The 27,538-nt window shown below is 41.6% G+C and overlaps 4 protein-coding genes across 4 annotated transcripts; all 4 read right to left on the bottom strand.

Moving 5' to 3' along the window:
- Positions 1-627: 627 nt before the first annotated feature.
- On the bottom strand, positions 628-7,802 carry dnajc3b (DnaJ (Hsp40) homolog, subfamily C, member 3b). Its single transcript, XM_046328518.1, has 12 exons — positions 7,329-7,802; positions 6,807-6,917; positions 6,197-6,321; positions 5,951-6,025; positions 5,469-5,612; positions 5,108-5,289; positions 4,706-4,825; positions 3,685-3,790; positions 3,336-3,456; positions 2,922-3,054; positions 2,542-2,690; positions 628-2,314 (listed from the first exon to the last, which is right to left on the bottom strand). Exons 1-12 carry the CDS (start codon positions 7,411-7,413, stop codon positions 2,172-2,174), a joined length of 1,494 nt encoding a protein of 497 aa, XP_046184474.1. The 5' UTR covers positions 7,414-7,802; the 3' UTR covers positions 628-2,171.
- A 439-nt stretch (positions 7,803-8,241) lies between these two features.
- On the bottom strand, positions 8,242-10,888 carry cldn15a (claudin 15a). Its single transcript, XM_046328955.1, has 5 exons — positions 10,381-10,888; positions 9,659-9,823; positions 9,309-9,390; positions 9,037-9,144; positions 8,242-8,908 (listed from the first exon to the last, which is right to left on the bottom strand). The coding sequence occupies exons 1-5, from the start codon at positions 10,595-10,597 to the stop codon at positions 8,812-8,814; spliced, it is 669 nt and encodes a 222-aa protein (XP_046184911.1). The 5' UTR covers positions 10,598-10,888; the 3' UTR covers positions 8,242-8,811.
- A 6,683-nt stretch (positions 10,889-17,571) lies between these two features.
- Positions 17,572-23,947, bottom strand: fis1 (fission, mitochondrial 1). Its single transcript, XM_046328676.1, has 5 exons — positions 23,798-23,947; positions 22,316-22,448; positions 19,490-19,566; positions 19,208-19,313; positions 17,572-19,045 (listed from the first exon to the last, which is right to left on the bottom strand). Exons 1-5 carry the CDS (start codon positions 23,840-23,842, stop codon positions 18,939-18,941), a joined length of 468 nt encoding a protein of 155 aa, XP_046184632.1. The 5' UTR covers positions 23,843-23,947; the 3' UTR covers positions 17,572-18,938.
- A 426-nt stretch (positions 23,948-24,373) lies between these two features.
- On the bottom strand, positions 24,374-26,175 carry LOC124014326 (cytidine deaminase-like). Its single transcript, XM_046329184.1, has 5 exons — positions 26,003-26,175; positions 25,707-25,835; positions 25,446-25,557; positions 25,071-25,128; positions 24,374-24,732 (listed from the first exon to the last, which is right to left on the bottom strand). Exons 1-5 carry the CDS (start codon positions 26,007-26,009, stop codon positions 24,622-24,624), a joined length of 417 nt encoding a protein of 138 aa, XP_046185140.1. The 5' UTR covers positions 26,010-26,175; the 3' UTR covers positions 24,374-24,621.
- Between the last annotated feature and the right edge of the window lie 1,363 nt (positions 26,176-27,538).

Here is a 27,538-nt window from a genome sequence, read left to right on the forward strand (position 1 = left end):
TTGAGGGTGTCAGGGGCCAAGCCATATTTCTTCAGCTTCCTGAGGTTGAAGAGGTGCCGTTGCTATTTCCTGAAGTCCACGAGCAGCTCCATAGTTTTGTTGACGTTATTTTCCTGGCACCACTCCGCCAAAGCCCTCACCTCCTCCCTGTAGGCTGTTTTGTCATTATTGGTAATCAGGCCTACTACTGTTGTATCATCTGCAGACTTGATTATATTGGAGGCGTGTGTGGCCACGCAGTCATGAGTGAACAGGGAGTACAAGCGGGGGCTGAGCACTCACCCTTTTGGGGCCTCTGTGTTGAGCAGCAAAGTGGCGTTGTTTCCTACCTTCACCAGGGCGGGGTTCAGACTCAGGGCCCCGAGCTTACATGATCACACAGGATTGCAAAAGTTGGCTATTATTTTTTGGTAATGTGTTTGGTATACTCAGTGTATAAGTGTGTCAAATAGTTAAAGCACACATTAACATTTTCTTGGAACTAGACAGACCTGCTTGCTACTGGAAGATGATTTGCACAACAAAGACAACTCAAACATGAGCTAAAGATGGTATGCTATCAGTATAGTACTGAAATGATACCTGAACCATGAATTTATAACAGTGAATGATAACCAGAGAACAGTGTTGTTTGTTTCCATATTTTAATAGTTTGAGCATTTTAGTTAATTCTGGTTGGCAACGAGAAAACCCCCTAGAAACATTAAAATGATCTCGTAGTTGAGCAGTCGGTGACATAAAAAGCTTTCAGTTACAGCTATACTCCATCCTTAGAACTCAAATTATGTTAACAGTGGACTTGACAAGATGATATTGGCAATCCATCATTTGGTTGTAGTCCATAATTTGTTTGATACACTAAAATGACGCAAGTCATTTGTTTGTCATTGCAGGGAGTCCCTTCAGTTGCTTTGGACTGGGGAACACAGGAGGATTAGTTATTAAAAATACCAGCAAATAAAAAAAAATATGTTTTCAAAGGACAGTGAGAACAGGCTCTTTCAGGAAGTAGACAGACATGCTTCTTCCACTCACCCTTTTGACTGGGTACACAACCAGGAAGGAGTAGGTCACCAACTATTCCATAACACCTGTTGTGTCAATTAAGTTAGGTCAAGAGTATATTCTGTGGAGAACATTCAAAGCTTTGCAGATAAAAATAACAAAACCAGACATTGTTTAGTGAAGAAGAAAACTACATCAATCTCTTCTAAAACATTCTGAAAGCTCTGAATATAAATCAGCTTGGGTGCCAGTCTGAATCTGCTTTTATCCAACTTGAGCTTATCTAAGTATTATTAAAAAGGTCCAATACAGCATTTTTATCTCAATAGCAAATCATTTTTGGGGAATAATGAAGTACCTTACTGTAGATTGGTTTCATTTCAAATTGTTTTCTCAAGCAATACTTTTGCTAGGACTGTCTGGGAGTGGTCTAGCTTTTATTGGCAGAGGGGTTTGTAACTCTTTATTGGTCAATTAAACTAATTCACCAGGCAGGCCAAAACTCCATCCCACCAAAACAGGCTGAAATTTCAAAGAGCTCTAATACTAAAACGGGCATTATACCATTTTCAAAATATTAATCCATCCTGAGAGAATATATATATATAAAGCAGATGAAAATCACATTTGACTGCACTAGGCCTTTAAATAAATGGAGAAACAGTCCAGCATCCAGGCTAGTCAAGCAAAAACCAAAAGAGCTACATTGAATAGATGAAAAATGGCAGAAATACCAAGCAAAAGTAAAAGCAGCAGCAGACACCAAAGAAAAATAACATGGAGGGATGCAATGACAGGATCAACTGACTGGGCCAAGTTGGGAGGACTGAACAGCGCACCAATATAGGACTTTATTTGCGCGTCTTCGACCACTCGAGTCAACAGCCGACAACATTGTCACTTAGTTTCATCCATGTAGGAAAGTTTAACTCTGTACAACTCAACCCCTCGCGGTATAGTAGTAGTCCAATGCCTTTGACAGTGTCATTCACATCCCCATTGTCTCACTACATTACCCACAACACCCCACATCCAACCTGAATCCCCCAACCCCTGGGTACGTCCACCAGTTACTCCACGGGTTGTCATAAGCCCTAAAATCCTCCAATTGTAAATCCTTCCTGGTTCCGTCAGTCAGCCCCCCCATGTTTCTTGTCTCATCCTCACTAGTGGTGGAACTTGAAGTGGTAGTTGCCGCCAGACTCGAAGGGGTTGAAGTGGAAGGGCCATCCCTGGCCACCCTGACCGCCTCCCTGTTGACTCTCTGGGTCCAGGGGGTCCTCACCAGAGTCAAACTTCTGGCGCATTTCTAACGGTTTGGGGTAGGGAGACATTAATAATGCACAACAAGTATCCAGCTACGTTTTCAACACATGTAGATTAAAGGAAAGTGGTCCGACAGGACGTTATCATACTGCAAATAGTTTACAGCTTCCTAAATACAGTCATAGATTTTCCAGTATGGGAGGGTTTAGTTAGTAGTGATCTTATCTACCAGCTTGAGCAACATTATCAGGTACATATACAGTTCATTACCTGGGTCGGTGAGCACCTCTTTAGCAGAGGCGATGTCGATAAACCTCTTCTCTGCCTCCTTCTTTTCCGACTCCTCTCTGAAGTTGTCAGGATGCCACTGTTGGGCCAGTTTCCTGTACGCCTTGATTATTTCCTGTTTGTTGGCACTCCTGGGGAAAAAAAACATGTTGGTAATGTAAAATATTGTTTGAATACAAGGAGCAAATGCATCCCCAATTACCATGAGGTGATCACAGATGGTGAAAATAGAATGTCATCAAATAGAACTTGTCCCTTGTCCAATTGCTTATAGATCATAAATACACTGTAGATTATTCCAAGGAAGGAAGGCATTATGCTTCGAAGAAGTATTTGAACAGAGCTCTCTAGGTCAGTCATACCTATTGACACCAAGGATCTTGTAATAGTCCCTCTTCCGGGAGAGCTTGAGCAGTTTCTGGGCTCGCTCCAGACCTTCCCTGATCTCATTGTTCTCCATGTCAAACTCCCTCGCTTCCTGGTAGTCCTCCACCGCTAGAGAGAAGGGAGGGCAAGGTAAGGGGGAAAAAAGGCAGAGAGAGAAAGATCAAAATGGATACTTGACAAAGCCGGTACAATGATCCCGCTGGGATTTGGATGTGCTGTAATCAGGGCGGCGTTAGACGGGTCCTGGCTACAAAACACCGGGTTTGTTTACATGGCAAGTTTGACAGCGGGTGTTTGAGTACTTGACGGAGGGGACACAAATGCGGCACAAAGTCTTATCACCACGTGTCATCATTCTCTTTGCTACAGTAATAGGATGGTGAAAGTACCTTTCTCGTAGTCCTGGTTGAGGATGAAGGCCTCAGCTCTGTCTCGGAGGATGTTGATGTTGCGTGGGTCTCTCTGGTGGGCCTCTGAGCAAATGTCTATTGCCATAGCAGGCATCTTGTTCTGGTGGAGACAAATGGAGCAACACTTATAAGCATCATTGTTTCCCCATTCTATTTGTAATTACTTAATTAGTAATATCATTTTTAAAGTAATGCGAAATCCGCGGTTGTAAAAGTAATTTTGAGAATTTCCGATACACTAACAATTGACTTCAGTAGAGGGACAGGTCATGCTAATCTAGATATGGCCCACTCCATGGGTTAAACGCGTCTATGTGATGAGACCCACCTTGACCAGGCAGAAGCAGATTCTCTCCTTGGCCTTATTGGTGTAGTAGAGGACATTAGGCTCGGTCCTCATCACAGACTCATACTTGTCTATGGCATCCTGATACCTGAAGATAAACATTTAATATTCATTTTTAGGACAAGAGTTAAATAGAACCGCCATACAATAGTCATATCTAAATATCAACCAAAGTGGATACAAATAGGTTTGGTGATAAGTGTCAAAGAAACCTCAAATATAAACCTGTCGAGGGAACACAGGAACTGAAATAGAAAACTCCCATAGGGACTGAAACATTGCCCACAGGGAGGGACTACCACATAGAGATGTGCTCCCATTTAAGACCACATACTTATTTTCCACCACCATTTGCAAATAAATTAATTAAAAATCCTACAATGTGATTTTCTGGATTTTTTTTCTCATTTTGTCTGTCATAGTTGAAGTGTACCCATGATGAAAAGTACAGGCCTCATCTTTTTAAGTGGGAGAACTTGCACAATTGGTGGCTGAACACTGTAGGTGCAGGGGATTCTGAGGTTGCCCCATTAGGCAGTTGAACCATTAGGCAGGTGATAAAAAAATGCAAAAATAACCAAACTGCATAGAATTCCAGTAGTCTAAAACATACTGTATCTTTCTGGTTCCTCCCCATTGTTTAAGTGAATGATAAAAAATTAGGGAATTTATGGCAGACGGGCAAGTTGAGTCTTCTCCAATGTGATTTTTTAAATATTTACTGATAACAAAAATACAGAATTCCAGTACTGATCTTTGAGTACTCCCCTTTGTGTTGGTGAAAGGCAGGCAACATATGGCACGCACTTCTGCGTGTAAATAGCTCATTTACATTTTCGGGCCAGTGTTCATTTTTGGGCAACCCCCCCCAAAATGCAAAAAAATGAAAATACTTCCAATTTGTCTGATGGGCAACTGCATTTGTCTTTAGTGTCAAGGAAAACATAAGAGAAACCACCACAGGGACTAGACTGCCATACTAGCTAGATGCAGTGGTACTGACCTTTCCTCCTGGATGTGCTCCTCGGCAGAGTCCAGCTGCTTGCTGAGCTTCTTTACCTGTTTGTAACGGGATAAACACTCCTTGTCATCCTGATCCAGCTTCAGACACTCCCTGACATGACTGCAGAGGGAGAGGAAAGAGAGACAGATTTACACATTGCAAAGCGGTTTGAGATTTTTGCCTGTCAAAAAAAAAAAAGTGTTAGTATGTTTGAAAGAGAGTGAGCATTCTTTACTAACTCTCAAACTTCAAGTGTCACAAAAATCAACCAGATACAAAAACACAAACCAATGTTGCTCTGAAGCTCACAACCTCTTAATTGACATGTATTTGCTTGGTAAATGTGGTTGTTTGTTTAAATCACTCCGCCCTATTACTAATACAATATTCTAGTGAGCATACCCTAGTGACTCCTGGTGCTCCCCCAGGTCATAGTGCAGGGTGCTGAGCTTGAGGAAGGCACCTCGGTTGTCGTTCCTCAGCCGGGTGGTGGGGGTCAGGTCTTGGATGGCCTTCCGAGGGTCTCCCAGACGAATGTAGCATTCAGCCCGGAGCTCCCGAGACTCAGGGTCCCAGGGGGAGAGCTGGAAAGAGAAGGGTGGGAGGGAGGTAGGGAGTTCAGTGGTGTGAATTTATGATTTGATACCAAGTCTGTTGAAGTATAGTGCACCACAGACTGATGAAGGTATTGAGGATCAAGTTTAAGAGGCTAGGTGAAATAGAGTTCTCAATGTCTAGGCCCTGTGGCAGAGCTACTCCCTACCTCTACGACGCGGTCTAGGACAGTGATGGTGGTGCTGTAGTCTCCTCTGTGGTGGGCCGCGTGGGCCTCCTCCTGCAGCTCCTCAAGCTCGTTGGCCCTCATCAGCTGGTTCCGCGCCTCGTCCTGGTCAGGGGATCGCTGCAGCTGAGGAAATTAAAAAAGGTAAGGTTTCTGAAGAAACTGTAATTATAAATATATAATAGATGACTCATATCAGGTCTATAAATACATAATAGAACACAACACATATCAAGTGTATCTAACCTTTCAGATTCCCTTAACCTCACCCACATCACATAATTGCAATGACAAAAGGATAGTAAAAAATTGCAATATGAGACAGAGTATATGATGAGGGTATGGGGGAAAAAAGCAGTGAGATTTTGGTTGACAGATGGATAAGGTGTAACTAGACATAGAAATATAATTAATAGTATGGTAGTAGTAGAATAGTAGCTATATTTTTATGCATCTAGACTTACCACAGCCTCAAAGTCCTCCCGGGCCTCCTGGGTGTTACCCTGCTTCAAGAAGATATTCCCTCTCTGCAGTCTGGCCTGGAAACATGGAGGCCGAGAGAGGGAAGAAGGGATATGGAGGAGAGGGACAGAGATAAAGATACAGATTGGTTTTTAATCTAAGTTAATAACAATTTCACACAATTGTTGTTCATAACCGTGATTTATCATGATGACAGATGTTGTCAACAACTGTCTGTGTCCACTCACAGCAAGAAAGTCAGGTTTGAGCTGGATGGCTCTGGTCAGATCCGGCAGGGCAGATTTGGACTTTCCCATAGCCAGGAACACAGCTGCCCGCTTGTAGTAGGTCAGGTAGTTCTTAGAGTCACCCTCTGAGGGAAGGGACAGGGTAAAATACAGTAGATAAGTAGGAGAACACAGTAGATTTCTACTTTCATGTGACTTATTTATTAGGTGTACATGGACATATTTTACTGAGAATGTGTAGGTCACTCAATGTGTTGACCTGAAAGAATAAGGGAATAAGGGAGAGAGAGATCAGAAATAACCCATCACTTGAAGGGACTTTTATGTGGAAGCAGCTCACTTATTACAAACAGAGTACAGACAGAGAGAGGGAGACAGACAAACAGGCTACATGGACAGTGATGTTGGAGCTATAATGATGTGTGTGTCTGGTGATGTTGGAGCTATAATGATGTGTGTGTCTGGTGATGTTGGAGCTATAATGATGTGTGTGTCTGGTGATGTTGGAGCTATAATGATGTGTGTGTCTGGTGATGTTGGAGCTATAATGATGTGTGTGTCTGGTGATGTTGGAGCTATAATGATGTGTGTGTCTGGTTGGTAACCTTACCCACTGCAGAGTGGTAGTGGGACAGGGCCTCCGCCAGTTGACCGGCAGCCAACAGTTTACGGCCCATCTCCAAGTGCTGCTCAATCTCCACATGAGTTGCCCCCAAGACACCTGAAACAAAACACTTAGTGGGAGCCTCTTGGAAGCCCCCATAGGCAATTGCTCACATAACCACATAGGAACTGACCTAAATGAAAGAGACAAGAGTAGCTATGTTCATGAATGCTGTGTCATTTTAACAGTAGATATCCCTCAAGATGTAAATCATAGGACTTGTTTGTAAAGGGAGTATGTAAAAAAGTAAACCAACAGCCAAAGGGTTTCGATAGCCTAGCTAGTCTACAGTGGTTAACAAGTAAGGGCACACAAGAAAACTACCTGATTATCCTGTACAATCGGTCATAGCATACCTAGCTAAGGAAATAACCGAATACTTAGTTACCGTTCTTTTTTAATCAACAGCTCTATGCAGACTGAACTATTCGGGCAAAAACACATTGCTATCCATCTGCCTGGTCTTACCGTCCAACTGGAGGTCCAGAATGACACAGAGCAGTGACAAGGAGGACAGGACCCCGCTGAGACCTTTCCGTCGCCCCGACTCCATACTTATATACTTCACACTTCTCCTGGAGTTGTATATTTCACGTCTCTGATATAATTGAATTGCAAACTACGTACGATATCATTTAAACGGTAATTTTCTTCATAACGTCTTCATCGTTTTGAGGCTATATGTTTTAGTGGTCCGGTTAAGAAATAGTTCCGAGTGACACCTTGGAGAGCTAATGGAAAGTTCCTACAATTTACTCGCGTAGGACAACGTTGTTTAGACAGCCAAAATTGCAATATCGCATGGATCTAATAAATTATTTTAGTTTTCTCTACGTGGCATGACATTGAATAACTTCGCCAGCTGTCAACTTAGGTGCTTTCTAAAGTGAAACTTCACCCGGTCCGGTTTTTACCCCCTCCTTCACGGATACAAATGCCCTACATTTCTGTGCGGTGAGTGGCTGGTTCTAGCAGCACACATCGTTGTTGCCTACCAACGTGGGGCGGTCTCATTGGATGAACTATTTTAGCTCGTAGACTATACTCCCATGTCCATATATGGCACATTACGCCGTCACTGCTCAGTCACTGGTCATACCATAATATTCACAAAGGAATATTATTGATATGCCTATCCCTCAGTGTTATCTGTGGGCCAAACACTATGTCTATTGTCTGTAATAATAATAAACATATAGTTGATCATGTTCATTCCTCACTAGAAACCTGCTACGTTAGGTTACTAGACACAAACAAAATAGGAATTTGAGTATTTAAAGAATGTCTATTGTCTGTAATAATAATAAACATATAGTTGATCATGTTCATTCCTCACTAGAAGCCTGCTATGTTAGGTTACTAGATACAAACAAAACAGGAATTTGAGTATTTAAAGAATATTTTTATTGGGTGGAATTGTAAACGAAACTAAAGAACTAAAACAAACATTCAGAATGGCATAGGACAGCCACACCCATCTCAGACATTATAAAACTGTACAAACAATACAACACATCTCCATAACATCAGTACTTGAGAATCAACAGTCTTAATCTGCTGGTTTGGACATTCCCCTAGATCTAGACGTTTCATCAAATCATCCCTCTTCATGCCAACATGAGCCTATATCATTATGAAAATAAAAAAATGTTATATAATGCAGGCATCAGTCATTAGACACCTCAGCTATTGCGTGTTATTTTACAGGCGACATGTTTGCACAGTGCACCACAACCAAACTAACAGCCATAATGTCTTCAACATGAGGTGATTGATCCAAATATGAAATACATAATCCTACATAGCATAGCACTTAACCTCCCTCAGCACTATAGATGTCGTTTACACGTCTTAAACAACTGTGCGGTCAACAGTGAGTCTGGTTTGCAGGCATTGGACATGGTGGATAAAGGTGATCCCCATGGTTCATTGGTGTGCTCTCTATCTCTGTTCAAACGTAGGCGTTCCGGCCATAGGAAGTGGCAGCCTGACTCTGCGATGGTGCATTGCCAGAGTACACTGTGCCCCTGGGCTGGTAGGGGTAAGATCTGAGGAAGAGTGGGTGAGGAGGGCAAACAGATAAAATAAAACCACCAATCACCAACCCACGTGCATTAAGGACTGTAACACACACAGACAAACACACACAGACACACACAGTATCCACTGAACTCACTGTTTCTCAGACGTGCCCAGTTTGCAGGCACATGTCAAACAAGATCCCCCAACGATAGCAAGAACAGCAGAGCACCAGCCAATGTAGAGGCCCTCTCCAATCTCATACCTGCAAAACACAATAGGTCCTACATTTTGTCAAGTTCATAAACAATAGGCTATTACATGTTGGTTTGGTGACTGCTCTTCTGTCTAACAGACAGCAGAGGACAGCAGTGTGCCAGTAGGCTAATTGCAGTAATTGGATTGGGTGGTAATTTCCTTCTCACTTACTTTATCCCGGGATATAATGGATTAAAAAAGTCCTGGGTGATGTTGAAAGCATACCAAGATACTGAGATCATTGTACACAGGCCTGAGAGAGAGATATAGTGTGTGTGTGTGTGTGTGTGTGTGTGTGTGTGTGTGTGTGTGTGTGTGTGTGTGTGTGTGTGTGTGTGTGTGTGTGTGTGTGTGTGTGTGTGTGTGTGTGTGTGTGTGTGTGTGTGTGTGTGTGTGTGTGTGTGTGTGTGTGAGAGAGAGAGAGAGAGACAGAGAGAGATTATTTAAATTAATTGTGCACAAGATCCTTAAGAGGTGGCAGTTATGACTATAAACAGTTAAAGACAAGAATATCCCTTTACCCTGAAGCAAGAATAGGACACCTCCAACACCAGCTATTCTACCCTTTAGAACCATGTTCTCTCCAGCTGCTTTAGAACACTGCATCCCGATCAGGGTTGCAAGGAGCCCGATAGATCCGAAAATAATCGCAGCAATCATTAGTGCTCGAGACGCTTGGATATATCCTGCGGGACAGAGCATATGAATAAACACAAATTGTCACTTTCACAAACAAAATGAATTGGCCTATAACATGTTTTTTTTTATACTGTAATAACAAATAGGATGATTATTACATTTGTTTCAAATGTGATTTGTAAAGAAACATATTGAGTTCTACACATTTTATAGCCAAATATTAGCCAATAATTATGATGATATTTAAGAATATGATCTATTGAAATGGAACTATCCTTCTGTTTTGTGTTGATTAGAGAAGAAAAAAACTCTAAAAACTCTAAATGTGGCAACAACAAAAAAGGTCTGATTTGACTGATTTCATATCAACCAATGATTCAACCTAAATTAATTGTTTATTGATGTCATTCTGGGATGATAATATTTGAACCTTTTGTCCTCTCAGTCACAAACATAACATTCCTAAGAAAAAGTGTAACATATGTGCCTTGACATATTTGTGTAACGACAACCAAACAATATCACCACAGGCAGTAAATCCATTTATTCCTTAACACAATTTTTTTCATATTGAAAATATTATCTTTCTCTAGGATGTCCGTACCATTCAGGGCGAGCAGAGAGGGGAACTCGTGGCAGTTGTGGACACCTGTAGAGTCCGTGGCACAGGACATCCATAGGTTCTCATAGATGGTGGAGGTAGTGATGACGCTCCCATCAACGGTGGAAACCTTCCAGTAACGGTTGGGTATAGCTATCCCCACCATCACCCATCCCAGAAACCCAAGCAGCAAGGCGGCGACCTCCACTATTGGATCCATTCTGTTTTTTCCAAGTATTTGGTGATAAATAAAGAGAGAAGGCGATAGACAAATAGAGAGAAAGAAACCGGGTATATCCCTTCGTTAGATTGTATCCTCTTCGATTTTATTAGATTCACTTATTTTTGTTTCGGATATTCGGGCTTTAAAAAAAAACGAACATATAGTTCACCGGTGCAAATGCTTTTGAGTGTCTGTTCCCCTTCTGCGACACAGTTGTGTTAGGTTGCCAATGAGAAAGTTTGTTGAGAGCAACAGATATGCTCAATGATTTATCATTGTCAACCTGTGTTCTCTCCCACCCCCTCTCACACAGGTTCACACACAGGCACACACCCACCCACCCACACACATACTCTCTCTCTCTCTCTCTCTCTCTCTCTCTCTCTCTCTCTCTCTCTCTCTCTCTCTCTCTCTCTCTCTCTCTCTCTCTCTCTCTCTCTCTCTCTCTCTCTCTCTCTCTCTCTCTCTCTCTCTCTCTCTCTCTCTCTCTCTCTCTCTCTCTCTCTCTCTCTCTCTCTCTCTCTCTCTCTCTCTCTCTCTCTCTCTCTCTCTCTCTCTCTCTCTCTCTCTCTCTCTCTCTCTCTCTCTCTCTCTCTCTCTCTCTCTCTCTCTCTCTCTCTCTCTCTCTCTCTCTCTCTCTCTCTCTCTCTCTCTCCAGGCCTATCTGCCTTTTGCATTTTACAGCCTGAAACTGAACAGGTGTCTATCAGGAAATGGAGACTCACGAAAGTCCAATGGTTGCTCTATGCCCTTGTGTTTACAGTATGTCGGAATACATGAAAGTTGACTTAGCCTACATGGATTTTTAGGAAATAAATAATTGAACAACCTGTGGTGTACCGCAGGGTTCAATTCTCGGGCCGACTCTTTTCTCTGTATATATCAACGATGTTGCTCTTGCTGAGGGTGATTCCCTGATCCACTTCTACGCAGACGACACCCTTCTTTGGACATTGTGTTAACAAACCTCCAAACAAGCTTCAATGCCATACAACACTCCTTCCGTGGCCTCCAACTGCTCTTAAACGCTAGTAAAACTAAATGCATGCTTTTCAACCGTTCACTGCCCGCACTAGCATCACTACTCTGGACGGTTCTGACTTAGAATATGTGGACAACTACAAATACCTAGGTATCTGGCTAGACTGTAAACTCTCCTTCCAGACTCACATTAAACATCTCAAATCCAAAATTAAATCTGGAATAGGCTTTCTATTTCGCAACAAAGCCTCCTTCACTCACGCTGCCAAACATACCATACATACAAGCAATAGGGCAACCCTCAAGGTCAATCCCTGCCTACCTACAGTGGGGCAAAAAAGTATTTAGTCAGCCACCAATTGTGCAAGTTCTCCCACTTCAAAAGATGAGAGGCCTGTAATTTTCATCATTTTTTCCCCACAGTTTGTCTGTCATAGTTGAAGTGTACTTCAACTATGACAGACAAAATGAGGGAAACAAATCCAGAAAATCACATTGTAGGATTTTTTATGAATTTATTTGCAAATTATGGTGGAAAATAAGTATTTGGTCTAATATGGTAGCACATCTCTATGTTGTAGTCCCTCCCTGTGGACAATGTTTCAGTCCCTATGGGAGTTTTCTATTTCAGTTCCTGTGTTCCCTCGACAGGTTTATATTTGAGGTTTCTTTGACAGTTTTATCACCAAACCTATTTGTATCCACTTTGGTTGATATTTAGATATGACTATTGTATGGCGGTTCTATTTAACTCTTGTCCTAAAAATTCATATTATTAAATGTTTGTCTTCAGGTATCAGGATGCCATAGACAAGTATGAGTCAGTGATGAGGACAGAGCCTAATGTCCTCTACTACACCAATAAGGCCAAGGAGAGAATCTAGTAAAACTGACTATCCTACCGATCCTTTACAAAATAGCCTCCAACACTCTGCTCAGCAAATTGGATGCAGTCAATCACAGTTCCATCCGTTTTGTCACCAAATCCCCATATACCAACCACCACTGCGACCTGTATGCTCTAGTCGGCTGGCCCTCGCTACATATTCGTTGCCAGACCCATCGGCTCCAGGTCATCTATAAGTCTTTGCTAGGTAAAGCTCCGCCTTATCTCAGCTCACTGGTCACGATAACAACACCCACCCGTAGCACGCGCTCCAACAGGTATATCTCACTGATCATCCCCAAAGCCAACACCTCAATTGGCCGCCTTTCCTTCCAGTTCTCTGCTGTCAATGACTGGAACTAATTGCAAAAATCGCTGAAGCTGGAGACTTATATTTCCCTCACTAACTTTAAACATCACCTATCTGAGCAGCGAACCGATCGATGCAGCTGTACATAGCCCATCTGTAAATAGCCCATCCAATCTACCTACCTCATCCCCATATTGTTTTTATTTACCTTTCTGCTCATCTGCACACCAATATTTCTACTTGCACATCATCATCTGCATATCTATCACTCCAGTGTAATTACTTCGCTACTATCGCCTATTTATTGCCTTACCTCCTCACGCCATTTGCACACCCTTGTATATAGACTTTCTTTTTTTATTTTATTCTATGGTGTTATTGACTGTACGCTTGTTTATTCCATGTGTAACTCTGTGTTGTAGTTTGTGTCGCACTGCTTTGCTTTATCTTGGCCTGGTCGCAGTTGTAAATGAGAACTTGTTCTCAACATTTACATTTGACATTTAAGTCATTTAGCAGACACTCTTATCCAGAGCGACTTACAAATTGGTGCATTCACCTTATGACATCCAGTGGAACAGTCACTTTACAATAGTGCATCTAAATCTTAAAGGGGGGGGGGGTGAGAGCCTACCTGGTTAAATAAAGGTGAAATGAAAAAATTAAATACAATATATTATAATTGATGTACTAATATAACTGAAACATTGAGATGTTACATTGTCCAACATTACTTCCCAAATATTTTAATTTGATACATAGCCTATTTATATTTTTCAATATGAAATTCAGTTTCTGCATCATTGCAGGTTGACCTATGCCAGTTCCACTAAAGAATACAGGCAACATGATATTGATGCTGACAATCTCCTAACTGGCATAGAGTCAGGTGTTGTAAATTGGTGTTTTAAAGTGATGACTGAGGAAATCTGGACCAAATGTGTTCCTCCAGTTACATTTGTTTTGGGTGTGAATTTCATTGCTTCAAGGCCAACTGACACAAGGTCAACTGTCACATTTACCATCCCACTAAAACTGCCCAGTTCCAAGTAACACACCCAAATCACATAGGCTACCATCTGTTGCATGGTTGTTGTAGAGTAAGTGTAACATAGTCACACACTCCCTGGAACCCAGACCCCCACTAATATGCCCATTCAGAACAATGTTAATCCTTAACCTGATTCAGTGACAGGGGGTTGAAGTATTTAGGTTCAGAGAATTTAAAACAAGCAAACACATTTGTGCAAACTCCATGTAATGACAATAGGAGGGCCTTTAAAATCAATCCAGAAGAAAACACTGTTGGCCAATAAATATGAGTGAGAGAAGGCAAGAGTGCCAAAGGCCGCACCCTCCCTGGAAATATGGGTACATTTTTCATGAAGTATCAGGAACTGTTATTACGAAGAGATAAAAGTCTGGTTAACAAATAGATGTGGTTTTGGTGTTGGAACAGTGAAACTACTAATGCATTTGTGTCATCCAATTGGTGAAACACAACACAACACAACACAATCCAGTGAATATCATATGAAGGGTGCATGCTTTACATATTTGAACTAGGCCCTTGTCTTACTATTTAAGGCTGCATCTCAATAGTCTGTGGCTTCCTTTCTTCGTCTTACATTCTCCTCTTCTTCATCTGAACTGATCTGAAAACAACAGACAGGTGAAAGTGATACTGTTGTTGTACATAGTTTTTTGCCCTGTCCAGTTATTTCATGTCAGTAAATGAGAGAGAAAGCCTCTTTAGGCTATTGAGATGCTGCCTAGTAAATGTAGTCTAGCCTATAGCCTTGCTAGTTCTGTTGTCCGCCGACACCAGAGTTCACTTGCTCTGAAAACGAGAGATGTTTACCAAAGCCTAATTGTATGGCTTCCTCTGCTCCAGCATGGCTTCTGAGCTGTTGTCCAAACCATTAGTTCTTCATGTTGTTATGACTTTTACTGTCAACATTCTTTTTATGTGATTTTTTTATGGAAGGGTGTGTAACTTTCCCTAACTCTTTACAGGTATTAGTCATCATTAAAATGTGATTACTCTGCAAGTGCACTGGCTACAGCTGTGAGCTAGGGGTTGGTTGGGCGTAGATGTAAGTTTCAAGTTAGTCTAGACAAGGTTCTTTTTATAACTATTTCTGCTTGAGACCCAATTGAGAAATTGGCCGTCCTCAATGACTCAAATTAAGAAGAAATAGTGTGTGATTATAGATCTATTCTCATAACCACTTTGGGTTCCAACCCATTGTTTGAGAAACCCTGGTGTAGACCAGTGTTTCTCAGTGTTGGGAACCACATGTCTATGTTGATTTCACTCCAGCTAAGTATCAATTAGGCACTAAGTACTGTATCTGCCAATTAACTGAGTGGTTTTAAATGATTAGTTATATGGCTGTGATATTTCATAACATTTGGACTATTTGATGAATCCTTGTGATGTCCTTGGTGTAATAGGTTAAGATTTTTAAAAACAATCTATTTCCATTCCCATAACAGCACTGATTAGGAAAGTGTGTGTGTACAGGATGTGGGGAAGCCAGTAATCGGATAAATTACTCTGGTATAATGGACAATGCAGAAACTATGTTGGGTTTCCCGTCAATCTGATATAGAAACTTAAATGTCCTTCTCTGTAATGCTCTGTAATGCTTATATTAGCAATTGATGGCAGTGGTTAATTTAACAAAACCAAATTGTGGATTATAGTCTCTCCTTGCCTATCAAAGTAATGAAACTAAGGCTGGTATTTTTCCACTAATTGGTCTTTTGACAGATAAGACCAATAATTGGTCAAAATTGTCTGCCTGTGTAAACACATACACATTCATTTGTAATTTGGCTGAACTATCCCTTTTATGTGATGTGCTTTTCCTTGTGACCCTGGCCTCAGCACACCAACCCAAATGAGAATTGTTTTGCCCGATGCTTTGTCATGGTGAGTTTCGGTCGTGTCGAAGAGTTAATGAGTAGCTAGCTAACATCGCTGTCGGCTGATAATGCCTACATAAGTAATAACCTATCATCCATAATCTTTAAACGTTCCTGTTGTAAAATGATGTCCACAGTGAGTGAATCCATTCTGGAGCGTGTGACCACCAAACTTAACTAGGCTAGTGAACAGCCAAATCAAATGTTATTTGTCACATGCGTCGAATACTACAGGTGTAGACCTTACTATGAAATGATCATTTACAACCCTTTAACCGACAATTAAAAAAATAAATATATATAACCTTTATTTAACTAGGCAAGTCAGATAAGAACACATTCTTATTTACAATGACGTCCTACACCTGCCAAACTCGGACAACGCAGGGCCAATTGTGCACGACAAAATAACAATAACAAGGCTATATACAGGTACCAAGTCAATGTGCAGTGTATAGGTTTGTTGAGGTAATTCAGGTAATATGTACATGCAGGAAGAGGTCATGTGTCTATGCATAGATAATAAACAGTAGCAGCAGTGTAAGTGGATAGTGTGAAGGAATGTGAATGTAAACTCAACAAAAAAGGTCCTCACTGTCAACTGCGTTTATTTTCAGCAAATTTAACGTGTACATATTTGTATGAAAATAACAAGATTCAACAACTGGGACATAAACTGAACAACTTCCACAGACATGTAACTAACATAAATGGAATAATGTGTCCCTGAACAAAGGGGGGGGGGGGGTCAAAATCAAAAGTAACAGTCAGTATCTGGTGTGGCCACCAGCTACATTAATAATAATAATAATATAATATATGCCATTTAGCAGACGCTTTTATCCAAAGCGACTTAGTCATGTGTGCATACATTCTACGTATGGGTGGTCCCGGGGATCGAACCCACTACCCTGGCGTTACAAGCGCCATGCTCTACCAACTGAGCTACACAGGACTGTACTGCAGTGCATCTCCTCCTCATGGATCGCACCAGATTTACCAGTTCTTGCTGCGAGATGTTACCCCACTCTTCCACCAAGGCACCTGCAAGTTCCCGGACATTTCTGGGGGGGAATGGCCCTAGCCCTCACCCTCCGCTCCAACAGGTCCCAGACGTGCTCAATGGGATTGAGATCCAGGCTCTTTGCTGGCCATGGCAGAGCACTGACATTCCTGTCTTGCAGGAAATCACACACAGAACGAGCAGTATGGATGGTGGCATTGTCATGCTGGAGGGTCACGTCAAGATGAGCCTGCAGGAAGGGTACCACATGAGGGAGAAGGAAGTCTTCCCTGTAACGCACAGCATTGAGATTGCCTGCAATGACAACAAGCTCAGTCCGATGATGCTGTGACACACCGCCCTGTCTGGCGAGGACCTCGATGGTGCAGCTGTATAACTTTTTAAGGATCCCATGCAAAATCTTTTCAGCCTCTTGTGGGGGAATAGGCTTTGGGGAGTGCTCTACATGACTGTCTTGGTGTGTTTGGACCATGATAGGTCCTTAGTGATGTTTACAATCAAGGAATTTGAAACTCTCAACCCACTACAAACAGAATATAATGGACTGAAACAGGGAGGATCTACATGAACTAGGGCTACCTGGAGTAGGCTACCTGAACTAATAAGAAATGCTTGTTTTTGTTTTCCGTTGCAAAACCTTTTGCTACGGTTTGCCATAATGAACACAACCCTGGCACATGCATGTCAACAGTAAAGAGAATGCCAGTTAGACGTGTGAAAACAACGAGCAGGTCAGGGAGGATTGAGGAGTGCAAACTGTACTTTGGTCGATCAATAGATGATCCCTTTAGAGAATGACTTTGATAGATTGAACAGACTGGGAGATGGATCTGCCAACATTGTGCGTGTATACTAGCTCTGCCCTTTATTCATTTCCTTCCAACCTGTTGATCATTTATAACAATTCAAAACACAACAAAGCATGCAGTGACCCAAATGTGTGGTTGGTTAACACTGAACATCTGCAAGGATTATGATGACGATGTATCCTATCTCCAACAGTGCATTCCAAATGTGTACATTAAGAAACCATACCAACTTTAAATTAATTCCTTGACAATCAAAAGTTGATAAGTCTTGGAATTTTGATGTAATATATTACACCAGATACAAAACAATCATAATCGTGTTAGTATCCTGTTATTACGATCACTTGAGTAAATTGTGCTATATTGTGGATAAATACTGTTATTATTACATGTACACTGCAAATGAAAGACAAACGAGTTGGGTATTCATCTTGACCCTATCCCTAAGGCAGGTTAGTGATTTTTTGTCATTAATCTTATTCTGGAGGCAGCTCTGCAGAGTGGTCACCAGCTGGCACAGCCAAGTAATAAAATCAGATTTTAAACATAACCACACTGCTAACCCTAACCTTAAATTAATATATAATAATAAATAATAATATATTATTAAATTAAGACCAAAAACCTATTCTTTGTTATTGTTAATTTTCACAATGTAGACAATTTTGACTTTGCAGCTGGCCGATCTAGCGGAAATTGCTCAGTTCTGCCTCCAGGACAAGACTCATCGCAGTAAACATCAACTTGCATCCCTAAGACAGGATGCCCCCTGTGGGCATTAGATGAGTGACCCACATCACAGCTGCCTAATTCTGACCAACAATAGAGACACTGCTACCGGCGTGGACACTACATCACAACACAAGTACACTTACTTCTGAAACTAAGACACTTCCCTAAACTACAATGCTTTGTTTCTAAATGAATGATGCAGAGAACAATAATAATTGAAGTATCATTGCACTTATAAAGTTGATTACAAAATCCACCATAATTATATGCTCAGGAGGCATGCTATAACTAAAATACTGAGGGCAGTAAGTCAAGAAATGCCATTCCATTCCATTCAGCTACATATTTCATCACCCTTATTTACACTGTATAATATAGAAGACAACATGTGGCACAATATACTTCTGTACATACATATGTCAAATTCACTGGAATCAAAACACCTGTTAAAATAAAAAAGACAATTTAAGTGAAATTAAGGCTATTTTCAGAAACCAATCCCCAAACATTATTCCATGGACAACGTGAGTAGGATGTTTTTGGAAGATCATCGGGTGATCTTTCAACCTTAGTTGAATTTGTTATGGGGGAGAAGTTAAGAGAATGCATGTCGTCAGTCTTTCTTTGACGTGTGTTAGTAAAGTGAAGGCCCTCCACACTTCATATTAGGACCTCGGACCATGACCCTTAGACACAGCCAATCCGATGAGGCCTGCTAGTCCGGCCACGCCCAGGCCGATTCCCCCGACGATCGCCATGCCAACCAAGCCATCTGTGGAAAAAAGTGAATGTCAAAACATGAACATTGCCCTTATTACTTACACCTATCCATCTTCTACCCGTCATGTCCTGCCACATCAGTGATCATGAAGGATTCAAATTAGAACTATTGCGTTCCAGCCTTCATATATGCACCCTGTTCTTTGCCATTCACCTTTTTTTAGAGCCTTGTCTATGAGCTTTTCCAGCTCCAAGGCTTGCTTGTTCCCAGGTTCATTTTTCAGGAGAGTGCGGATGTACTTCAGAGCTTTCTCATAATCCTGTGATGATAAGGAGATATATGGAGCGATAGAGAGAGAGATACAATAAAGTAAAAGGTGCAATGATATCTTCCGCAATCAACTCAACAAGAGATGGGAGACAGAGTAATTTATTTCATTACAATAAATTCTCTCTTAAAACCTGGGGGGTAATATAGTAGTACAGTGACTGTCACCTTAAGTCTGTAGTTGGCCACAGCTAGGTAGAACAGGAAGTCTCTGGCATCGTCCTTTGATCCCTTGTTAACCAGCTCTATAAAACAAATTGAGCAACAGTCCCAGTAACATTATTATAGGCGTGTTAAGTAGGCCAATGCACTTTACGTTGCACTATGTCAGCATTTCATTCCAAAAAGATCCATTCAGTGCCTTCGGAAAGTATTCAGACCTCTGGACTTTTGCTCATATTTATATATATATAAATATATATATACATATATATATAAATATATATATAAATATATATATATAAATAAATATATATATATATAAAAATATATATATAAATATATATATAAATAAATATATAAATATATATTTATTTATATATATAATATATATGCAATAAACATAATATATATGCAATAAACAATATTTATATATATATATATTTGGGGGTGCCACAGGGTTCAATTCTTGGACCGACTCTCTTCTCTGTATACATCAATGAGGTCGCTCTTGCTGCTGGTGAGTCCCTGATCCACCTCTACGCAGACGACACCATTCTGTATACTTCCGGCCCTTCTTTGGACACTGTGTTAACAACCCTCCAGACAAGCTTCAATGCCATACAACTCTCCTTCCGTGGCCTCCAATTGCTCTTAAATACAAGTAAAACTAAATCTATGCTCTTCAACCGATCGCTACCTGCACCTACCCGCCTGTCCAACATCACTACTCTGGACGGCTCTGACTTAGAATACGTGGACAACTACAAATACTTAGGTGTCTGGTTAGACTGTAAACTCTCCTTCCAGACCCATATCAAACATCTCCAATCCAAAGTTAAATCTAGAATTGGCTTCCTATTTCGCAACAAAGCATCCTTCACTCATGCTGCCAAACATACCCTTGTAAAACTGACCATCCTACCAATCCTCGACTTTGGCGATGTCATTTACAAAATAGCCTCCAATACCCTACTCAACAAATTGGATGCAGTCTATCACAGTGCAATCCGTTTTGTCACCAAAGCCCCATATACTACCCACCATTGCGACCTGTACGCTCTCGTTGGCTGGCCCTCGCTTCATACTCGTCGCCAAACCCACTGGCTCCATGTCATCTACAAGACCCTGCTAGGTAAAGTCCCCCCTTATCTCAGCTCGCTGGTCACCATAGCATCTCCCACCTGTAGCACACGCTCCAGCAGGTATATCTCTCTGGTCACCCCCAAAACCAATTCTTTCTTTGGCCGCCTCTCCTTCCAGTTCTCTGCTGCCAGTGACTGGAACGAACTGCAAAAATCTCTGAAACTGGAAACACATATCTCCCTCACTAGCTTTAAGCACCAACTGTCAGAGCATCTTACAGATTACTGCACCTGTACATAGCCCACCTATAATTTAGCCCAAACAACTACCTCTTTCCCAACTGTATTTAATTAATTTATTTATTTTGCTCCTTTGTACCCCATTATTTTTATGTCTACTTTGCACATTATTCCATTGCAAAACTACCATTCCAGTGTTTTACTTGCTATATTGTATTTACTTTGCCACCATGGCCTTTTTTGCCTTTACCTCCCTTCTCACCTCATTTGCTCACATTGTATATAGACTTGTTTATACTGTATTATTGACTGTATGTTTGTTTTACTCCATGTGTAACTCTGTGTCGTTGTATCTGTCGAACTGCTTTGCTTTATCTTGGCCTGGTCGCAATTGTAAATGAGAACTTGTTCTCAACTTGCCTACCTGGTTAAATAAAGGTGAAAAAAAAAAAAAATATATATATATATATATATATATTTTTTTTAAACGGAAATATTACATTTACACAAGTATTCAGACCCTTTACTCAGTACTTTATTCAAGCACCTTTGGCAGCGATTACAGCCTTGGATGGGGAGCGTCGATGCACAGCTATTTTCAGGTCGCTCCAGAGATGTTCAATCGGGTTCAAGTCCAGGCTCTGGCTGGGCTACTCCAAGGACATTCAGAGACTTGTCCCGATGCCACTCCTGCGTTGTTTGGCTAGGTGCTTAGGGTTGTTGTCCTGTTGGAAGCTGAACCTTCGCCCCAGTCTGAGGTCCTGAGCGCTCTGGAGTAGGTTTTCATCATGTACTTTGCTACATTCATCAATCCTGACTAGTCTTCCAGTCCATGCCACTGAAAAACATCCACACAGCATGATGCTGCCACCACCATGCTTCACAGTAGGGATGGTGCCAGGTTTCCTCCAGAATTTACACTTGGCATTCAGGCCAAAGATTTCATCAGACCAGGGAATCTTGTTTCTCATGGTCTGAGAGTCTTTACGTGCCTTTTTGCAAACTCCATGCGGTTTGTCATATGCCTTTTACTGAGGAGGGCTTCCGTCTGGCCACTCTACCATAAAGGCCTGATTGGTGGAGTGCTGCAGAGATTGGGTTCTTGGTCACCTCCATGACCAAGGCGCCTGACCCCGATTGCTCTATCATGCACTGTCAACTGTGGGAAATTATATAAACATCTCAAGAATAATGAAAACAGGATGCACCTCAACTCAATTTCGGGTCTCATAGCAAAGGGTCCAAATACTTATGTAAATAAGGTTTTTCTGTTTTTTATACATGTCTAAAAAATGTTTTTTGCTTCATCATTATGGAGTATTGTGTGTAGATTGCTGTGGATTTTTATTTATTGAATCCATTTTAGAATAAGGCTGTAATGTAACAAAATGTGGAAAAGGTCAAGGGGTCTGAATACTTTCAGAAGGCACTGTACATCATTATTTTATGAGAGGCATTTGTAAGGATATCTTATTGTCTTCCGAGTACAGAACTACTGTAGGCTACCCACCTTCCAGCAATACGATTCCTTTCTTGATGTCACCTGAATACTTGCTCCGGGTCAGACACCATGCATATTCAAACTTGGTCTCCTTCGATACGCCCCCCTTTACCAATTCAGAGTTGTACTTCTTCTCAAATTTCTGATGGTCAAAAAACAGAACAAATATGGGTACCTTTAGTGGGTTCAGGGTGTTGATAGTCTTCACTGGCGAATTTACTGAAGGCAGTGAGAATAAACAATCTCAGTTGTTGTAGCATATTTCAAGACTGTATTCCTGTCATAATAGTAAAATAAAAAGATTAATCTGGGACCTTTAGGAAGTTTGATGTTGATAGTACAGTAGCTACATTAATGCTGTATCATGGTCACGCGTGATACCACTGCGACCTGTACGCTCTCGTTGGCTGGCCCTCGCTTCATACTCATCGCCAAACCCACTGGCTCCAGGTCACTAATAAGTCTCTGCTAGGTAAAGCCCCGCCTTATCTCAGCTCACTGATCACCATAGCAGCACCCACCCGTAACACACGCTCCAGCAGGTATATCTCACTGGTCACCCCCAAAGCCAATTCTTACTTTGGCCGCCTTTCTTTCCAGTTCTCTGCTGCCAATGACTGGAATGAACTGCAAAAATCACTGAAGCTGGAGACTCATATCTCCCTCACTAGCTTTAAGCACCAGCTGTCAGAGCAGCTCACAGATCACTGCACATAGCCCATCTGTAAATATCCCATCCAACTACCTCATCCCCATACTGTATTTATTTATCTTGCTCCTTTGCACCCCGATATCTCTACAAGCACATTCATCTTCTGCACATCTACCATTCCAGTGTTTAATTTATATATTCGAATTACTTCGGTACCATGGCCTATTTATTGCCTTACCTCCCTTATCCTACCTCATTTGCACATACTGTATATATAGACTTTTTCTATTGTATTATTGACTGTATGTTCTTTTATTCCATGTGTAACTCTGTGTTGTTGTGTGTCAAACTGCTTTGCTTTATCTTGGCCAAGTCGCAGTTGTAAATGAGAACTTGTTCTCAACCAGCCTACCTGGTTAAATAAAGGTTGTGCAAGCTAACTAACGTTGGTCGAACAACATTCAAGATACAACATGAAAAACACAACAATGCGCTCAACACTTGGCTGTTAAACGTTTCGTTGGATTGAAATATCCATCAAAAGGCTTCATACATATCTGTATACTGTGTATTTAGGCAAAACGACTCAACAGAACACAGCTAGTGTTAGTGATTATGTGTAAGGAAGGAATAACAGCTAACGTTACTGTAGCTAGCTAGCTACTAGCAATATGGCTAGATAACGTTAGCATATGTTTCACTTCTACACCTTAAATGTTGTAAACGTTTGATCACATATTAACGAGTGTATCTGGAAAGCTGGGTATCTTCGACACGGTTTTGTCTAAACATGATACAGCTTTGTTATAAATCAAGAGAATTATAAAACGTAAATTTACCAAAAGGTCTTCGGGAGCTACCAATTCACTGACAACAGCCTCCATGTTTCCGGAAGTAACTAACTGGAAATGCTCACTTTTACCATGTGACAACAGCCTCACAGTTTCTATGTTGAAGCTACTGTATATTTTCGACCCATGTTTTCGGAAGTGACTGGAAACTCCCACTTTTACCAAGTGGCTAGCTATTTTTATTTTATTTTACTACACAAGTCAGTGAAGAACAAATTATTATTTACAATGATGACCTACCCCTGCCAAACCCTAACCCGGATGACACTGGGGCAACTGTGCACCGCCCTATGGGATTCCCAATCATGGTCAGTTGTGATACAGCCTAGAATCAAACCAGGGTCTGTAGTGACACCTCTAGCACTGAGATGTAGTGCCTTAGACCGCTGCGCCACTCGGGAGCCCCTAGCTAGCCATATAATTATAGCAAACATTATTTTATTTCCATGTTTTCTCTTCCAATAACGTTTTTTTTTGTCTTCCGTTTTTGCTAAATCATATGCATTTACAATAAAATACCATAATAATAATAATAAATACAATAATAATACATGAATACACACAAACGTTAAAATCATATGGTTTTATTTAATGCAAACAGTCATTTTAATGGTAGTTGAACATAGTTGTATTTCCTCTTCTGAAAAAAATGGTATATAATATTTCTAAATATAAATTCTGCCTGTCTGTACCACTATGTCTAAATGGAATGTGGCGAGAAGAAGTATTTTGAATGTGTAATATCATTTCTATACTGTGTGAATTACTGTAACTGTGTAGGCTAATTATGGCTATGTCCTTGGCTGTGTCAGTTAATGTCCTAGGTGGGCTGGGGAGAAAGCTAGAGGGAGCAGTTCTTTAAGGCTGGTTTCTTTGTATGAGCCATCTGGCTTAGTCAAGTACACATCCCAATCTGTTCCAAACTGGGGAGAGAGAGAAAGAGCGAGAGAGATAGTGACTTATAACACAGTTGACAACTACACACACACACACACACACACACACACACACACACACACACACACACACACACACACACACACACACACACACACACACACACACACACACACACACACACACACACACACACACACACACACACACACACACACGTATATATAAAATGTAACTATAAGTAGTAACATTTTTATAAAGATTTAGAGGCACATTGTGTACAAACATACAAACATAATCCCTGCCTGCTGCCTGTGGATATTTTATTATATTTAGTTCTGTGAAATATCAGATATGACCTTACCTCAATGAGCACCTGCCGACAAGCTCCACAAGGTCCAACAAAACTATCTTTGATGTCACTACAGAACACACACACAGAGAGAGAGAGAACTTGCTTTGGCAATGTAAACATATGTTTCACATTCCAATAAAGCCCCTAAAATTGAAAATGTAATTAAATGGAAATTGAAGAGCGAGAGAGAGAGAGAGAGAGAGAGAGAGAGAGAGAGAGAGAGAGAGAGAGAGAGAGAGAGAGAGAGAGAGAAAACAGCCAGCCAGAGGCATGGTTAGCCTGGTTATTAGAGATCATGGTTATAGACAATTAAGTTCAGTCTCACCAGTCGTAGAAGTAATTTAGAAGGTATAAATATGAAGGGCTACTGGGCTAGTATCTCACCATGTAACAGCGATAGCACTGAATTTCCTGTGTCCCTCTGCTACGGCTCTCTGTATTGCTGTTCGCTCAGCACACACTGTGAGCCCAAAAGAGGCATTTTCCACATTGCAACCTATTACACAAACAAACACACACAAAGGACAACATAATTACATGTCGAAATCGATTTGACTGTAATTAGCATAAAATGTCAAATGTGCTGCTGAGAGAGGAAAAGTGACATCAGTCAGTAATATCTAAGCTCCTTGACTAAGATATTACCCGTAATTATAGCGCCATCTGCTGTTAGTATGGCGGCACCGACCGGGAACCGGCTGTAAGGGCAATATGCCATTTCCCGTGCATGCATGCACTTTAAAACGAGCTCCTTGACTTTTGCGTTGTCTGTGCCTGGGATATGAGTAGGACACAGAAGAAAGAAAACCAACACACACTTACAAACGTAATGCTTTTAACTCTGCACATTTAACTCTGTCACATTTAGGATTGTCCTACTCTGTGTTTAAAATACTGTTGGCAATAAAAGATAGCTGTCTCTCTATTGTTAGTGCACTTGCCTGCCATATCAGTTGGAATCGAAAAGGGTCTTCCACAAGTAGGCTATGCAACATTGAATCCTTTTGAAACGGAGAAATTGGAGATCAGAGTAGGACAACTTCATTCAAATTACGGCACCGAGGCAGCAGCGCACAAGTTGGTTTTGTCTTGCAAATGTATCATACATCAGAAGGGACTAACTCACGCTTATGTAATGTTGACCTTTACGCCATTGGTTGGTTGAACGTGTGCGTCATTTTGGGGAGATTTGCAATGTGCCACCAGCCACAGCGGAACCAGGCATTTCGTTGTTCTGTTGAGACTACAGTAAACACACATTCAAAGAATACATACAATTACATATTTTGCAAGGTGACCAGTTTTCTTGCTAGCTTTATTTGTAATTAAAGTGACAGAAAGGCTTGCATACACATACAGTGGTGTAGGGGCTATAGGTATATGCCCAAATACCCACTTTTTGGTTTGGAGAGTTTTCTACACCGCATTTCGATCATCCAGACCTCAAGTAGGCGATATTGCACCTTCTCACACCATGTGTGAATTAATTGTCACATGTGAACACTAATACAGGATCAAATTAGTCCAAAATAAATTCCCAACCATGTGGATTGTGTCACGACTCCGACCGAAGGACACGGTTGTCGTTGCCGGCCTACTAGCTGCCACTGATTATTTCCTCCCCATCCTTATGTGTTTATTGAGTGCACCTGTTTTGAGTTAGGTAATATAGTAGTGAGGCTTTATTAGTCAGCCGGCCGCCTGGTTCCTTGTGCGGGATTAATTATTGTGACCGTCTGTTTGGTGTACTTGTGTGCACGTCTATGGGTTTCGTGTTTTCCCATTTTTGTGGTTTTTCCTGGACAGTTTAAGTCCCCCTGTTTGGGGCGTTTGTTTGTTCATTACGCCCTGTGTTTTCGTGGGGTTGGCTTATGTTCGCCATTTCTTCGTGCATTAAAATAGCACTCCCCTGAACTCTCTGCTTCCTGTGCCTGACTTCTCACCCACTACACTCAGATCGTTATAGAATCCCGCACCTGGAGGAATGGAGTCAGCAGGAGCAATAGCCCCTCCCCTCCCATCGGTCTCCTCTCTCCACCTTCGGCTCCCCCCCCTCAGGACTCCCTATCTCCCGACTCCAGCACCCTCCGTCTTACTCTCCCGAGGGTCTATGATGGAGCGGCGGCAGGGTGCCAGGGGTTCTTACTCCAGCTAGAACAGTACCTGGCCACCGTCAGACCCACTCCCTCGGGAGCGGAGAGGGTGAGTGTCCTCATCTCCTGCCTCACGGGTTGTGCTCTGGAGTGGGCAAACGCAGTCTGGAATGGCCCAGACTTAGCGAAGGAGCATTACCCCGAGTTTTCTCACCGCTTCCACGCCGTATTTGACCACCCTCCAGATGGCCGAGCGGCGGGAGAATGACTATTCCATCTCCGGCAGGAGAAGAGGAGCGCCCAGGATTACGCGTTGGAGTTCCGTACCTTGGCAGCAGGATCCGGGCGGAACGACAGGGCCCTTATCGACCACTACCGGTGTAG

This window comes from Oncorhynchus gorbuscha, linkage group LG25, assembly GCF_021184085.1.
Source record: "Oncorhynchus gorbuscha isolate QuinsamMale2020 ecotype Even-year linkage group LG25, OgorEven_v1.0, whole genome shotgun sequence".
In the NCBI taxonomy this organism is placed as follows: Eukaryota; Metazoa; Chordata; class Actinopteri; order Salmoniformes; family Salmonidae; genus Oncorhynchus; species Oncorhynchus gorbuscha.

Bases quoted from the DNA above. Each gene is read 5' to 3' on its own strand.
- dnajc3b (XM_046328518.1), bottom strand. From the start codon at position 7,413: ATGGAGTCGGGGCGACGGAAAGGTCTCAGCGGGGTCCTGTCCTCCTTG. The intron at 6,026-6,196 runs GTGAGTGGACAC...CCATGTTTCCAG, and splicing joins TCAAACCTGACTTTCTTGCT to GCCAGACTGCAGAGAGGGAA. The intron at 2,315-2,541 runs GTAATGAACTGT...CCAAACCGTTAG, and splicing joins AGAGGTGCTCACCGACCCAG to AAATGCGCCAGAAGTTTGAC.
- cldn15a (XM_046328955.1), bottom strand. From the start codon at position 10,597: ATGGATCCAATAGTGGAGGTCGCCGCCTTGCTGCTTGGGTTTCTGGGA. The intron at 9,824-10,380 runs GTACGGACATCC...TCTGTCCCGCAG, and splicing joins CTCTCTGCTCGCCCTGAATG to GATATATCCAAGCGTCTCGA. The intron at 9,391-9,658 runs GTAAAGGGATAT...TCTCTCTCTCAG, and splicing joins TGTCCTATTCTTGCTTCAGG to GCCTGTGTACAATGATCTCA.
- LOC124014326 (XM_046329184.1), bottom strand. The intron at 25,129-25,445 runs GTGAGATACTAG...TGTGTTCTGTAG, and splicing joins AGTGCTATCGCTGTTACATG to TGACATCAAAGATAGTTTTG. The intron at 24,733-25,070 runs GTAAGGTCATAT...CTCTCTCCCCAG, and splicing joins GTCGGCAGGTGCTCATTGAG to TTTGGAACAGATTGGGATGT.
- fis1 (XM_046328676.1), bottom strand. From the start codon at position 23,842: ATGGAGGCTGTTGTCAGTGAATTGGTAGCTCCCGAAGACCTTTTG. The intron at 22,449-23,797 runs GTAAATTTACGT...TTTGACCATCAG, and splicing joins TAGCTCCCGAAGACCTTTTG to AAATTTGAGAAGAAGTACAA. The intron at 19,567-22,315 runs GTGGGTAGCCTA...TTTGTTTTATAG, and splicing joins AGGAATCGTATTGCTGGAAG to AGCTGGTTAACAAGGGATCA.